Source organism: Sabethes cyaneus, chromosome 3, assembly GCF_943734655.1.
Source record: "Sabethes cyaneus chromosome 3, idSabCyanKW18_F2, whole genome shotgun sequence".
NCBI classification, from domain to species: Eukaryota; Metazoa; Arthropoda; class Insecta; order Diptera; family Culicidae; genus Sabethes; species Sabethes cyaneus.
Genome location: NC_071355.1, coordinates 172,736,751 through 172,753,723, shown reverse-complemented (window position 1 = coordinate 172,753,723; position 16,973 = coordinate 172,736,751). Strand labels below are relative to the sequence as shown.

General features: G+C 37.1%; 1 protein-coding gene across 1 annotated transcript in view; it reads right to left on the bottom strand.

Annotated features, from left to right (window-relative positions):
• The window catches only part of LOC128740421 (ATP-binding cassette sub-family G member 1-like), a 35,850-nt gene extending 19,328 nt beyond the window's left edge, over positions 1–16,522 (bottom strand). Inside the window, exons 1-3 of the mRNA XM_053835960.1 lie at positions 16,444–16,522; positions 15,948–16,121; positions 15,373–15,904 (exon numbers count right to left, since the gene is read on the bottom strand). Coding sequence (XP_053691935.1) covers positions 15,373–15,904; positions 15,948–16,121; positions 16,444–16,522 — 785 coding nt within the window. The remainder of the gene's footprint in view (positions 1–15,372; positions 15,905–15,947; positions 16,122–16,443) is intronic.
• Positions 16,523–16,973: the final 451 nt, after the last annotated feature.

The following is a 16,973-nucleotide window of genomic DNA, read 5'->3' as shown; positions in this document are numbered from 1 at the left end:
ACCTCGTACCCGACGGACAGGCGCTGTTGAGGACGATACACGTTCTACCGATGTTCGAGGGAATTGGAGCACGGTAGCACAGAATCGAGAGTACTAGAGGATCATAATTCGATTGGTGCCGGATCGAAAGCGGACGTATCAGTTGATAACCGAATGTTTTACAAACTAAACTACCGCCGCTCCCTTAAATTAGGTAGTCCAATATCCAATTTTATTTTATTCTCCTAGTTCTATCGCTTTACGCACCACACACTCGCCTCGTTAACGATAATTATTTTTTGTACTAGGCCATTACAAATATTTAAAAAAGTTTTTGTCCCTCCGCTGTTGGGCCACTAAAGGGAGGGGGGCTAAAAAAAACAAAGAGAATTTTTTAATGGAGCAAAAAAATGGATTTTAGGCATTTTTACTTAAAGTTTAAACGTGAAAACCAAATCTATTCTTGCTTTTAATAAATACGTTGTTAATTTTCAAGCAAAAATTTACGAACAAACAGACAAATACAAAAGAAAATTTTTTTGACCGAGTTTCGGAAATTTCACTGTTTAAACTTCCATTTCTATTTCGCACTAGAAGCGTTAACTCAACTCGTACACTCATTTTTCGAGTTTTTCAGGCTGTAGAGACAATTGATTTTATAAAAAAAATAAACTCATATCCTACAAATTATTTTTTTGCCCCCCGATTTTTCAAGCCAATTTCCAAGGGTGACAAAATCTTTGAAAATGATTTGCAATGGCCTTATTGCTCTTTGTTTCTACTGCTGAGAAGATCCACTGTTATCTACTCTATCGGTGCGATAGAAACAGGCAATCTGTTGCCGGATGTCGACACGGCAAGCCTAGTGTGATTTACCACCACCGGGTGTTTCTTTTTTGTTTTTACTATACGCGGTCATGACGTAAAGTCTCAGACTACCTACCCTCTACCTAGTTGCGGTTTGCATGCTCTCCAAGCTCTTAACGACCTGACGCCACTAGAATCTGAAATAAGAGAATGGCCATGGTATTCAATAACATACATCATTAAAACAACGACACTCATTGATGATGGAAATACCAGCAGAACTGTCATCAAAGGGTGTCGCTAGCTTAATGATGACAAGTACTCGCGAGCTACTGAGTTACTTTGGCCATTCACGCATTTTCAGTTTCTCTAGAAGTTCTACACGAAGTAAGGTCTATCGTCTGTTTGCAGAGACCTAGAGGACAATTTTTCTATGAGGGACTTATTTGTGAATAATTTATCCTTTCCCGTTGACCTCGTCGGTCATTGCTGTGCTCGAAAAATTCAATTCCAGTAACAGCCATGGGACATCACCTTCTCCATTAAGAGATTTTGCTACGAAAGTTACTCGTTGAATCTTTCGTTGAATTTCAAGCATATCCAAGTTCAACAACCGGCACCGATCGATTTACGGTGACAAATTTTTGGGATCGTACCGTGACAGGTTTCGCACTAGAGACCTTGATAGTTTATAACGTCTCTACGCTTTTTTTATGACATAGGGGTCACTCAGTTTAGTCGCAATGCTTCGTGCATGTTGTGGATCTGAATGCTTTCCAATTTAAGTCTTGCAGTGATTCCTAAAAAATGGTTTCTGGTGTCGCATATTTCAAATTTTGTTATGCACATGAATGGCCAGAAATTGATGCAGCCCGCGGCATTCATGGGCGATCTGATTTAGCTCGCACCATGCCTATGCTTGGGCACCACTGCGTTAGAGAATGATCGAAAGCATTCTAAGTTACGCATTCTAAGTCAGAAACAGATTTGCATGAGTTAGATTTAATAAATGTGGTGCTGCTGTTTCTAGCATCACTAATAACATGGATATGTTCAAAACTTCGAAATCGAAAGCCCAAAACTACAGTGACGACGAGAAGAGTGGTCCGCCAAGCCCTCCGTCAGAGATGTTGCAAACAACCTGATAGTGTCGTCTACAACCGTGCATCGAGTTAAAACCCGAGCCGGACTGTCGGTTTATGAGAAATTAGTACTCTCAGTCGCCATGATAAACAAAACAAGACGACCAAAACACGTTGCCGGAAGCTGTACAGGATGAAGCTGACGAAATCAATTGCGACGAAATCTACGACAAGGCAGTCTTGTCCAGGAGTCCAGCAATACATAGTTCGGTAGACTGTTTGTACCTGTAGCTTAAAATACGACAGAAAATTCACGTAAACGAGTGTCTGGAGAAGCGTCTGTTGCCGTTCCTTAATCTTCACGATTGATCCGCAGTTTGACCGAATTTGGCATCCCGCCATTACGAAACGAACGCGATGGAGCAAACAACGTACCCAATGACCAAAACCTTCACAACGCGTCAAAGCTTCACCTAATCGAGAAATATCGGGCCGTCATCAAGCAAAACCTGAAGAACACCCCAAACTGTTCGAAGAGAGAAGCGACAGTTTACCTGAATATTTTTTCTGTATTATATACTAATTGAAATTTGAAAAGAAAAATAAATTGAATTTCAAGTAGAAATTTTAATTATTTCACACACATTCTTGTTTGACCAAATTTTAATTGAAACACCCTTTACGAAATCATCGTCCATGCCTTTGAAGTACGTAGTAGTAGAAGTAGTAACAATAGGGTAAGGAACGAGTTAAGCAGTGTCACCTATTTTAATCAGTTGAACATAAATGAGCCGAAAATGCACTTTTTTATTCATATTTTCAAAATCTTTTGATAGGATTATCTTCACAAATCACTTGACCATACATTTGATTCACACAAACACTGGGTTGTCGACAAGAAATATGATGAATTAAAAAATTTTGTCCAAAAACGTACATTTTTCAGCTGCTGAAGGCAATCGCCACCTCGCTACTAACGAATCCATCACATCTTTCAGCACTGATTACAACCAGTCTAAAAGTCAAGCACTCACTTGTCACATACCATATTGTTGACTTTAGTCAACGGGGGAATGGTTTCCGAAACGATATTCTCAACAATAAACCGCTGTTCATGATGATCCCAAGTCGTAGGGAAAATAGCGCCAAATGCGTGAGAGAATTTAATTTTCCTGGTGTAAATAATGTACAAATGAATTAATATTAAGAAGTAAATCTAAGCTTATATACTATGTTTCTGTAACACATATCAGATATTTAGCATGATATACAAACCACTTACGTTTAGTCCCTTAGGTAGTAAGTTTCAATCTTGTTGGCTGTGGTTATTGTGCAGTTTTAATCAAATTGTCTCTTCGCGATAACGTGGTTTCAACTGTAGATATTATTTTAGGTTATAATCTATCTATATATATAAAAATGAAATGCTGTTCGTGTGTCCGGTATAGACTCGCACACAGCTCGACAGATTTGGTCGAAACTTGGCATACAGATTGCTTATGATGTGTGGATGGTTCTTAGTCTGGTTTGGATCAATTCTTGCAAGTGGCTGTTTTCGAAAATGTCAAAATGTTGCATACGGAACAAACTGCAATTCAATTGCATACAAGTACTACTGTCGAACAAGCAAAAACATCCAAGTAAGCCCGTGTCTACTTCGATTTAAATTGATGTCGACGAAGTGGATTGAACCGACAATGTATTTAAAAATCACATTCTGTTCATAGTAAAGAGGAACAGAAAACATGTAATTCCAAAAATGCATTAAAAATATGTTTCGATCGTGTAAGATATAACAGGTACATCCAAATTTACATTTGCGAGAGAAATGAGTGACATCTAGCTACGCAGCAGTCCCACATTCTCGATAATATTGTGAATTCATTTAACGAGTTATAACTAAAACTAAATATATACAGTTAGAACTTTCGAAAAGCACAAGTATACACACTTAAAATTTCAAGCCAATTCGTTAAATATTTGCGAAGCCACATGCATATTTGTAACGATGTGTCAGAGCAGTTGAAGAAGGAACGCGAAACTTTGAGCGCATTTTTACAAAACTGTTTTTTTTTTTCAAAGTCGGCGAGAAAGATTTTTCGAAATCGGATGAACTAATTCACTTCAAATTTTAGTACAAACTCTTTAGGAATATTTTCTAGAAATTTATATAAAATTTTTCCCCACCGATAATTTCCTTTTTATAGCCATTTTAATTCATGTCAAAAATCTACTTTTTGTATTTAAGAAGCTATTATTTTATCAAAAATTATTATTTCGCTAATCCCTGATTCTGCTAATAAATTTTAAGATTACTATACGTCTATGGTTTCTGACCAGTTTTCTCCTGATTTCAAACGAACAGCACTGATATTTTATTGCGTTTTTGCATATCTTATCGTTTTAAGAGTTGGCAATAAAACTCAAATTGTTATCGGGATTAGTAAGTTGAGGCATAATTTAGAAATATCTTGGTTTGTCAAAAAGACAGTTCTTTTTTGCATGATTACGATTAAGCAAATCTTTAGCATTACACATCTACCCCTTTAAATGGCGAAGCAACGCGCGCCGGGTTCTCTAGTTAGGTTATAATAGGATAATTTTAATGCGATATAATTATAAGAAACAGTTTCCACCTACCGTATTTTCTATATGGCAATTTTTAGTACTTCATAATTTTAATTTAGAATATAAATCTTAATCTTTTTAACTTTAACATATTATTAAATTTTATTTATTTTAAGAACAATCACTTAGTTTTGCCCGTTTCTTAACTCTTGACAAAATCTTTTTCCTCGTTATCAATAAATCTTCTCGCGTCAACATGACTTATGACAACTCTCACCTTACCAGATCCCACGTCAACGTAGCGGCTCACACTGTGAATCAATGTTGGACGAAGGTGTGCTAGCCGAAAAATAGAGTCGGCTAACACATATTATTCACTATCTTTTTTTCTATTATCTAAGGCTTTGTCACTAGCCGAAAGTTTTATTATTTTCTAACAAAACTGAAAACAAATTCCGAATTGACGGAACCTGTTCACCAGTAGCAGCAGCTGCAGCATAACTGATGAACTATCGTGATGCCAAGACACTGTTTCGGTTCTGGGCATATGAATTTTAGGTTTGAAATTAACTGAAACCTCCTATGGTGAAAACGTGGTTCAAAACTTTCAAGAGAAATGTATGTTTATCATTAATTTTTCTTTATTAAAAACAACAGAAAAGACAGCTTTTTCAATAATTTTCGAAGATTTTCTCAGTGACTTAATAAAGCAACGATGTGTTTCAATGTTATTTGCTTTGACAACACCGTTCTGAGTCGGATCGTGTGTACTGCTATGTTTACCTCTTTTGTTCTCCCACCATCCTTATGAACAGCGAGTGAGACGTCAAACTCGCAGTTTCCCATAAGAACACTAGAGAATAAAAGAGACGATGAATACCGTTTGCCGAACGGTGCGGTGAGTGTATGCCCCGATAAACAATTTAGACAGATGGCATTTTACGCATCTATGCCGATTAGTAGGTCGCGGATAGGAACGCGAACTTACTGAATGGGGGGAAAAGTTCGAGGGATTTTTTATGGGGACGTAAAAAAATTCAGATTTCAGGATTGCTTAAAAAAGCACCTTGCGGGTGAAAATATGTTCGGTCTGTTCAAAATTAGTTCCACCGCTCCAACTTTTAAAGCGAAAAATCAAAAGTTTAACTCAACAATAGTGTCTTCCAATGGTAACAGCTAGAAGAACTAAAGATAGCAAGAAGATTGGTATGCTGATATCCCCCACTTAGTCAACCCATCGCTTGTAATAAGGTTAAACAATCAGTGACCCGCTTAGACTGCTTAAAACCGGTTCTTTACCCTATATAGAGAAATTCTAGCTTTAAACTTTCCTTTGATTTACATTATCCAGCAATCGTAATCTTTCTCTATGACAAAAAATTTGTTGAGAATATTGTAAAATAACTAGTGCTAAAAAATAACTAAGCTACGAGCTTTTAAAATCTTGCCACATTTTGATTTTTATATTATTCCCATAACTTTATGTGACACATATTCCACTTTTGTGACAGGTAAAGCGATTGCGCTCATTAGATTGAAGTACACATAATGAATTGAGCATGTGGTCCAAGCCATGAGTGAGGTTTTTTCAGTGGAATCATGAATTCGAACCTTTACAATACCACTGGGGGTCGGATAATAATAAAATAAAAAAAGCACGTTTAAACTTTAAATGTATATGAAAGAGTATATGAAAGAGAGTAAAACGAGACGGCATGTATTTCGCCAGATGCAAGGCAGTAAGTATAGCAGAAAATTTACCAAGCGAAGTTCTTGACTTGAAGAAAAGTTTCAAGTTGAGTTCAGTGTGCAAAAGTTCGGAGAAAAGTTTAAATTATGATCAAGAAACTGCCAAATTGAATATGTTTCACTTTTATCTAAGTAACGAGAGTTTTGCGAAACAGTTGTAGTTGATAACTGTTTCTAGTTAACATTATGTGAGAATTATCAGTTTATGTTTTTTCAGACTTGCAAAAGCTGTATTTTGCCTGATAGTGAGTAGGAATGATATTTAATAATGCTCCCTAATAATTTGAGCCAAATTGATATTTCTATTTCAACATCTAAAGCCCGAATATAAACAATCGAGCCGCCAAATACCGGCTCTCAAACGTTTTCCTTCAAATGTCAATTAATATCCTCAAACTAATTATCCTCTGTCGTAAATCATTTTCCCAAAAGCATCTACCTTTAGCGGGCTTCTCCGTTGTTAAACGCTCATTTAGGGTGACGACGTTTGCACCAGACTTTCCCACGGCATTTTCCGAAAAGATTGCTTCGGCGGCGGTCGCTTTACGGCGGCAGACGCTAATCGCTTCAAAAACCAATTTATTTTCGCATTCATTTAGCTAGCGCTCGTCTTTTTCCCGCTTTCTCTTTCGGAACGAGTAGAATATGCCTCTTGTGGTGGCTTACTGCTTCAATCATCATCTTATCCTATTAATCTAGGACTTAAAAGTTCTCTTGTTTATAGCTCTATAAAATTGTAATAAATAGGATCTTGTTTATATTTATTTAGTGCTTTTCGGAATGATACTTATTTTTAATTAGGATAACTGGCATTTTCAGAAGTGTAAAAAAATAAATTTTGTTCTATAAAGAAAAAAATTCGGTCAATATTGTAATAGAAAATTCAAAAATCAGCACTCAACAAAATATTATTGCAAAGTATTTCAATAATTTTCATTCCCGAAACAGTTGTCCACTTGAACAACCTATTGGTCATACAATCTATCAAGTGGCCCCTTTATTCTATTATGCCTGTATATAGAAGCCAACCAAATAAAAAATGTGCGAACAGAAAATAAAATGGCTTTCATTCGTAATACTGTAATTGAAGATCCATCAAATCGCTGTCGGTCGCAGACACTAAAAAATGCGCAAAAACAGATTACCGTAGTTCCTCAAAGTAGGAATTTATCCGTTCAAGAATTGATGTTACTTTACGGTGCTACATAGCAATAATAATGTGGAAGTTATAAAGGCAGTCAAGATGTCAATGCTGCGCTAACTCCTCGTCAGTAATACGTTCGCATGGAAATCAGAAAATAATTCAAAGAAACAAATCATCGCCGGTTCAATAAACTTGCACAACTGCAGCACGTCCCAGTCGCTTGACTTCCGATTTGAAACAAAGCCAACTGGACCGAACATTTATGAATGTTTTTCCTATTTTCAGCATATTGAACTTTTTCCATGCCTCGCCCCTCAAATCCGGGTAAAAATGAATACATTAATAGCACCGAAGCGGATCCATGACTCCGTGCACACGAAAATGAGAAACAAAAAAAAAGCGTTCGAAGGATTGCCCAAAGATTTATGGTGATAATTCTATCCGAAGCTGCCATGTTTGCTACACTTCGATTTATGAAACTTTCCCCGTTCCACCACGATTCTTCGTTGTGGTTTCCAATTCAAATGAATAGCGTGACACAGCTGTGTGGAAAAGTTGGCACCATATCGATGCCGAGACCAACTAGGTATAAGGAGCGGACTAAAAGTCGTCCAGTCAGGCCGACCTTTGGGGAATTGGAATTCGGTGTCGGGCACATGATTAGCAATCTAACCTAAAGCACCACGGTTCGGTAACGAATGACAATCATGTAGCCGACTGTCACTTTTAGATTGATCATTTGTTGTGTGCAGCCCACAGGAACAGTACTTTTGGTAATTATCCATAGTCTTTCGGAACAATGAATTAGAAAGGTCAAAAAAAATTGCAAGACCATTTATACTTATTTTTACAAATGCCCACGCTGAAAACTGTAATCGCTCTAGAAATAAAAGCATCATTCTGCCCTTTTCCGTTTTAGACTTCGTAATCAGCAAAAAAATCCATTCCTTTTCGTGGGAAAAAGTCTGAGTAATAAAAATAATACTGTGATGGAATTTTGTTGATGCTGGATGCCTAGCCAACGTGTAAAGTCAAGTCCTACGTCAGAGTGACGTAAGATATATCTTTTATAAGCCGCTTTTCTAGCAATATTCATCAAAGGTTGTGCGTAGCAAAGAAGGAATTGAATGTAAAACTAGAGTCTCTTCAGATGACATCACTTGAGCTGCTTAGTATAAACTACTGAATGACGGGCGATGTCCCTGTCAAATCCTCTTTCAATGCGGTGCAATTAGCGATGGATACAGCCACTTTGCAGCCTAGAAGTGCACCATCATAAGCTCATGTATTACGTGTTAGTCAGAAGCATTTGAATACTTACTTCATAAAATGGTACGATCAGAAAGACCTAACTTAAATATGAGCAAAACAATTTCTTTCATTTAATTCTATTAAAAATATTCTTTCATTCATATTTCACATTCTACTAAGACGCTCAAAACTATCTTTTAATTATCTAACATAAACATTACACAAATCGTAAATCCAAATCAACGTTTGTTGTGAATTTGACATGTGACAATTTTCTGCATATACTTACAACTGTCTTTTTTGCAAAAAATATATCTCTGTGTGTTACGTAAATACATTTATTATTATTCACATCACATTCGATTCAGTCGTACAGACTAAATTATTACGTATATTATTTGTAAATTAAGGCAATTCCATATTTCTATTTTAAATAGCTGGTATCGATAAAAAAAAAGCAATGAAAAACTATGGTCCGAGTTGGCAGCCTTGAGGCACGCCGGACGGCTTAATAAAAATTCGAGAATGAGGGTAATCTATACTAACTTACGCTGGATTTCAGTTTCATAATACAACCCCAAAGATGTGCTGGATTCTGTCTAACGATAGACTGGGTCGGCAAGATGTAGTTCTGACAGTTTGTTTCAACTGTCCTTTATTGATTAGTTCAGCCTCGTCAAGTGTTTTTCGCTCTAAATCTGACTTAAAAATAGCCCGCTATATTAGTCTTCTATGCGTGACAAGATCTCTGATGATTCTATGGATGGTGCTGTAGCATTTTTTTCCTTACTTAATGAAACCCACTAGCGTGGCCAGGCAAAGGCTGGGACGCTTTATTATAGAACAAAATAATTACTCGATCCCTGTAACCCGTAAGTTCGGAATTTTCATTGCCTTGGCCGCTATTTTAAGTAAGTAATTGCGTAAATGCCGAGTTGAATGGAGACGAGTGCTTGAAACAGCACGAGCCACCCCGGCTCTATGCTGCTGAAGAAGAAGAAGAAGAAGAAATTGCGTAAATGTATATCCAGTCAGTCTCAAGTGCAACTTTACGTTCAACAAAAATTCTAATTTCTTGTTCAATTTCAAGTACAACCATGCAAATGTAAATTGATTCAAATTTAAGTCCAATTTTATGTTCAATTTCAAGCAAAATTTCAAGTCCACTTTAAACACTAATTTCAAGTCCTAATTCAAGTTTAATTTCAAGTACGATTTCTGGTCCAATTTAAGTCCAGTTTCAAGTCTCATTCAATTTCAAATTAAATTTGTCCAATTTCAACTCCGATTTCAAGTCCAATTTTATTTCCAATTATAAGTCAAATTTTAGATTCAATACATGGCCAATCTCGGCTGGGCTGTGCTGCTGGAGTCAGTAGGAATGTTGCACCAGCCCCGTAATTGTCCCATACTCTAATAACCGGGTGCGGAATCGGTCAATAAAAAGGGTCAAATTTTCAAGACGACTAAACCAATAGACAGAACAGAAGATATAGAATAGAATAGATAGAATAGAAGAAGATAGAAGATATGGCCAATTTCAAGTAAAACTTCAATTTCAAGTCCAGTTTTAAGTTCAAATTATGAATCCAATTTCAAGTCTAATTAAATTCGTTTTCATGGTATTAGGCAAAATTGGTTGTAAGTAGTGATGCAGAATTGACGCGTTATTACGTCTGATGATGGCCGAAGGAAAACAGTAGGCAGAAACGTCACACCAAATCACCAGTTTTTGATTTTCACCGAAAAGAATCTACAAGTTCTAATAATATATGTACACTTGTGTATTTCGTTTAAGTGGGCTAGTTGGAGCCAAACGTCTAAGTATGAAACTGCGATGTTTAATTCAGTAAAACTACTCGTATATTAAAAAATATATATCATAAAATCGTATATTCCTCCTACAAAATGTTACATAAATTGTAAAAAAAATATCTCATAGGAGAGGGCTTAGAATGCTTACATCTTTATTTGAATTATGTTATCATTAAATGGACAGTCACAAAATTAGTTAGGAGTTATCAAAAATCATGTCAACTGATCTGTTGAAAACAAGAATGTCAACATTCTTACACTCCATTTGATACCTCTCTGATCCCATAGTATCCCACGATTGCTTCTTCGCATCCACAAGCGGTTCCTAGTGTGCCTACATACCTATATATTAAAAAGCAAACAGAAAGCATACAAAACGCTGATAAAAAAATATAGGAACAGATGCTACAGGGTTGACACATTGCAAGCTGGAAGAGTTTTCTTAGTCGGAGCAAGTTTCAAACTTCTTTGAAAGTTCCAAATTATACGCAGATGCCTTCAAATCAATTTAGCATAGAAGAGTCTTTTCTATCGAAGCAAAGTTCGTTAAAAATTATTAAAATTCCTAATTATATGCAGGTGACTGTAGAGTCAAATCTTACTTTAAAATGTCATATCTTTTGACCAAGATAATTTCTTTTAACTTATACATAACACTCAACTTTGCAACAAATCTGTTATTTATATGCCACAACATCTCACTAATTATTATCTAATAACAACCAACAGATATTTTTCGCAGACTTAATTACCATCAAATTACTTATAAATTTGAAGTCATTGACGAACCCAAAAGTTTCGTTTATACCCGTCTGCAGCAAACACGTAATCGCTCCATCTGAATTCAGGTCAGGAAGAACAGAAGTGACCCGTCGGTCGGTTGGCGCGGAGACTGAAGCAACTTTCTTCATCTAAGCATAGGTACCGACTGCTGGATATAACACCCGGTGAAGCTCAAGTGGAAAGGAAGAAGTTTTGCAAATAGATTAGTTAATTTGTGCTATGGTAATTGAAAATAAATTGCACATTGATTATGTTTATCTTATGCATAGTTTGCATAGCCTGGACCGACATCGTATAAGATTACTCCTCAAGGGCTGCCGGCATGAGTTTTAGGACTCCATCAGCAAATCAGAATTCAATTAGTCCACAGCATGACTTTATGCCGCCTGTTTGGATAGAAATATTTACACAAGCACGACGCTTCTGTGACCATAATCAAAGCAAATATTTGCCTACGTTCAATTTATTATTTCCCGATCCTTGCTGGGGGATATGGTTTACTATATACTAACCGAAAAGTATGTCAATTAATTTTATTGGCAAATTAAAACACTCATCAAAGCTGTGGGTGGTTGGTGTGGGAGTTTCTCTGGGAGGTTGTAATTTATACATGCGATATGATCACATTGTAAACAAACGTTCGATGTGAATCCGTTGAAATTAGAATGCAGAAGTTAAGGTCATATCCCAGCAATCATTGGTTTGTAAACGCTGGCACCGAATAGCCAGTACTGACCAACGACGGTAACCGTACCTACGTACACAATTAGTTGATTCGTGTTCGGTCGGAAAAATAATCCGATGTAACGGACACGAAACATGCGCATTTGGTTGCATTATTAAAGAAATCATGATGATATATAATCTTTTCAAGAGGGTAGAACCGGTTCGAAATGCGACATCTCATGGCAGTAAAGGAAAATAATGTGACTTGAGTCTGCTTTACCAACCTTTGAAATTGATCTTTCAAATTAGGAGTTACAAAATAGATGCTGCCTTCCTCAACGAGGTGCGATTGAAAGTTGGCTCTAAAAGCGAACGTAAAATACCATTCTGATTCAACTATGTAATTGTTTACATACTTTCGATTGTATTGCTGTCAAGTGTGAAATAAATGATAAACAGAGTATTAAAAAGAACGATCAATGTGCGTTAACTAATTGATGATATTTTTATTGTCATAATTTCAACTCGTTGTTCGTATGTTAATTGAAAGGCAATTATATTTCAATTGAGCAAGATCCTTAAACCAGCGATTTTGAGCCTTAAAGCGGGGTTCTATTTATAGAAATGTATTCACTGCATTCTTCTTGCCAATCTGAACACAGCGATTATATTTTCATGAACAAAATTTTTGTTTAAAAAAACTGCTTTTGAAATTTGCAGAATCGATGACGACTAATTTCACCTTTAGTGGATAGAAAAAAAAATGCGGGTATGCTGATGTCGATAGGCTGCTATCTTTAAAAAGCATCATTCTAATAAAAAATGATTTCTTTTTACTTGAGGTAAATGACTGATGGATAGGTATATCTAGGAAACGTGATGAAATCGGAATACTTCAATCTACCGGAACATTTATTACTTGTGTATATTTGAGTTGTGAAACTGATAACAAATTTTTCATAGATAACCGGAAGCCCCAATTCACATCTTATCGCTTTTACGGCTTAACTTATAAACCGATGTATTGAAAACAAGATTAGGAGAAAGTAGAAAAAGTTTTTATCTAACGATTACCAGTGAAACCAACTACTCTTCGGCAATGTCGTTTAGAAGCGTTACTTTTAGAAAACAAACACCTTTGTTCCATTTAATAGCGAAAGTAACTATCAACCAGGTAAAGTCTGCTGCTGCTTCGTCGTAATTGCCTATTCCCGTTCTATCGAAATTCAAATTATTAAAAATTTGGTGTTTTTTTGATAACACAATGTAAAATTAGCTATTCTCTAATATTTCAGGTGGTTGACTATCATGCGCGATCACTAAAAATTAACTAAGATCTATAGTGTTTAAACGCTTTTGTTTATTAAATAATACCTACCAGTCAAATTTCCTTCCTTTTTCAATGCGACGAAGAAAAAATGTCGCCTAATCGTTTCCGTCATTCATAACATGAAATTAACACACGCAACACGCAATTACATTTGTCCTGCCCTCCTACACAAATATATGCGCCATAATTTCGTAAACATTGTTGTTATTTTTGGTTCGGACGAAAACAAAGTTTGATGGACGGATTTTAAAACGGGTCAGTTGCGTAATTTCAATAAAATGCTTATAATAATCGTTCTTTAGTTACATTAAAGTGCACGGATCAGAAGGTTAGTGTGTTTGAGTCAAATGAGCACAAGCACTTTTGGATTATTCGTTAAGGTGAAATGTGTCGTCATTGATTTTGTGAATTTCAAAAGCAGTTTTTTTGTTTGAAATAAAAATTCTGTTCATAGAAATACATTCTCTGTGTTTAGATTGGCAAGAAGAATGCAGTGAATAGATTTTTGAAAACAGAGCCTCTGTTTTGGGCCCAAAAACTGCTTCCGAAATTGGGCCTTTCGACGAAAATTTACTGACTGCTAATTTTCCGTTAAATCCATCCAAGAAATGATGAAAATTGAAGTGGCATCATCATCATCATCATCATCATCATCATCATCATCATCATCATCATCAGCACAACCGTGCACTATGAGATATCAGGCGGACAAAAATCAGAAAACTGACTTTCACTAATCCGCTTAATGAAATTTTCTATTGATAGCAAATACTTCAATTAAGAAAAACCCAAAATAGGAAGTCTGTAGTCGATGTTGTTTCTGAGATAAAGGCTGTCAAAGTTGAAAAACGATATGACATATACGCTTTTTGCCATTCAAACACGTTTACTTTCAAATCAATTTTTGAACACTATTTCCAAAATTAAATCTTATGTATTATATATCATTAGAAAGGTAATGAAATGAGCTTTCCGAAAAATAAATGGTTTAGACAGTTAGAGGAGAAATTATAATAATAAAAAGCATGAGAAGCAGGAAAATATAAAAAAATAAGATAATTTTCTGCTTTCTTAGGCGAGAACTTTTTTTCTCCAGATATCTCCAGGTTAATTCCTTCTTCTGGGTTAAGTCTCAGGTATATACTATCAACTTATGAAAGAATTACGTGCCACCATGCGCCACTCTGCGAAATATAGTGTTTTGAAAATTTCTAGTCAGGCTTGCAAGAGCCTCACTCATGTACTGTATTTGAGGCGAGCATGGCAACGAAACACTTCGTTATTTTTAACCTCATAGTGAGCCTTGAAGTGTTTCAACACGAAGCTCCCGAATCATTGGAAAACTGCACTTCATGAAATATTCCATTTGAAGAGCGCTTGAAGAGCAGCTTTCCTACACATTGAGGATTGCACATTGAAAAATTTCAATGGAACATTTGCTTAAGAAGATACTTCTTCAAATCTTCTTTTTTACGCACAGTTAGTTATATTCATTTTTTATGTTTTATGCGAAAGCTATTTTTTGATTCAGGAACTTATCCATTTCAGTGTGGTGACAACAGAGTCGTAATCGATTCATCTGGTTTCCGTGAATGCGGTATTCCGGGAAAGTGTTCCCGGGGAAGGTTTTTTTTATGTTTTTGGATATGAAAATCAAATCAAATTATGAAAAGCATAAAATTTCGTGAAATTATTCCGGAAGGTAATTTTTCATTTGATGATTGGTCCTCGGAATGGCCATTCTGCAACGGGTTCCCGTAGGAATCCGCGTGGCCATGGATGTTTTTGGATAGAATACCGACAATATGGATATCAAAATTTATAAAATACCCCAGACGGTCATTTTCCATTGTTTTGAGACATTTTGATGATTTATGATCGAACTATTGATAATGGTTGATGGTCCCGACGAGTTAGCTTCGGGGTACGATGCTGGCCTTACAAGCCTTACAGGCCTTACGTCGTATGCTTGAATCTCGGCTGGGAGGTGCTGCTATAGAGTCAGTAGGATCATTGCACTAGCCCCGTGAATGTCCTGTACTCTAATAGTCGGCTGCGAAGTCTGTCGATAAATAAGGGTCAATAGATGCAATTGTACATCAGAATTGCTGGGAATCGCTGGCGACCGAAGACACCGTGGGATTCTGACGTATTCTATCTCAGGCAACATTTTCAACCATTTTAGCCATTTTTCGTACAGAGTGTCGGGGATTTCCTCATCCCATTGAACGCCGGCTCGCCACACTTCTTGGAGGAGAACTTTGAGAAACATAAGAAAGTGCGAGATCAAACCTAGAGGATCGAAGATGGTCATGAGAACCAGGAGCATCTGTCGTTTTGTCGGCCGACGACGTCCGGTAAGCAGATCAGGATTGTAGCGATTCCATCCTATTTTGTACACGAATTCGTCGGATGTTGTGCACCACCACATGCCGAGCATTTTCTCCGTAGCCATTGGTCCCACTGTTAAGTCCGTACTCTTCTCTGCAGTACTGGTCTCAATTAATACAGTCAACACTCGTCGCGAGTTGCTCGTCCAGTTACGAATTTCGAATCCACCCGCAGAATGCAATTGTCGAACTGCTTGTGCCAGACGAATAGTATGCTCAGGCGTCTCGGTACTGAACATCGCGTCGTCCACGTAATGGCGTTTCTTTATGATGTCGACTGCCTCTGGCAACTCTCCCATAAAGCGTTCCGCTTTTACATTTTTTACGTACTGAGCGCAGGCTGGGGAGCAACTAGCTCCGAACGACATTACGTACGTACGTACGTACGTACACCTTGATCTCGCCAGCATCGTCCTTCCAAAAGAACCGATGACATTGTTGATCTTCCTCTCGCATAAGAACCTGGTGGAACATCTCCTCTATATCCCCTGTTACGCCCACACGATATTCCCGGAACTGCAGCAGTATTGCAAACAAGGAGCACAGTTGGTCGGGGCCTGTTAACAAAGTTGAATTTAGAGAAACACCGAAGACTTTTGCAGCACCGTCCCATACGATTCTAATTTTTCCAGGCTTATTGTGGTTAAAACCAGAAATACGGGCAAATACCACACTCTTGGATAGTTCCTGCTCAGCTCTTCATCGCTAAGTTTACGCACATATCCTTTGGCTTGGTACTCCAACATCTTCTACTGCAGAGTACGGGCTAGTTCCGAGTCTTTCTGCAACCGCTTTTCGAGGTTGTAGTAACGACGTAGTGTCATTTCCTTATTGTCTGGCAATCGTATCACCATAAGAGGCCGATTTCGTACCGAGTACCGTTGAATTTTGTAAGCGATTGAAGAAGTGAGATGGCTTGTTGATCTTCTGTTGACAGCAAATCTTTAATCATTTTCATAATGCCCAGACTATCTATCGAAAAATAATCCTTGACCATTTGATGTACGCCTTCATGTCGAGGGATTGGAATGGCAACATAAGCCGTTTCACGGTTCGAAGTCCCTTGAGTTCAAACTGCTTGGCATGATTCTGAGTTCCAGTGATTTTCAGGTCCACCACACACGAACTCTCCTCGTTACGTTCGGTACCTACTGTCCATCGAAGGCGCAACGGGCTGACAGGACCCTCTAAGTTTAATTGGTCAGCTAGATCTATTGGAGTTGTCAACATAATAAGTATATTGGGTAATGTTGCAGCAGAATTTCACAAAACAACATAAAAAAAACTATAGCGATAAAACACATAATGTGATGATAAATTTTTTCAAATGTAGCTTGAGTTTTGCTCTCTGAGGATTTTCGAATTTGCTGTAAATAGGGGAAATGTGTATAATGTGCCCCCCCTAAGAA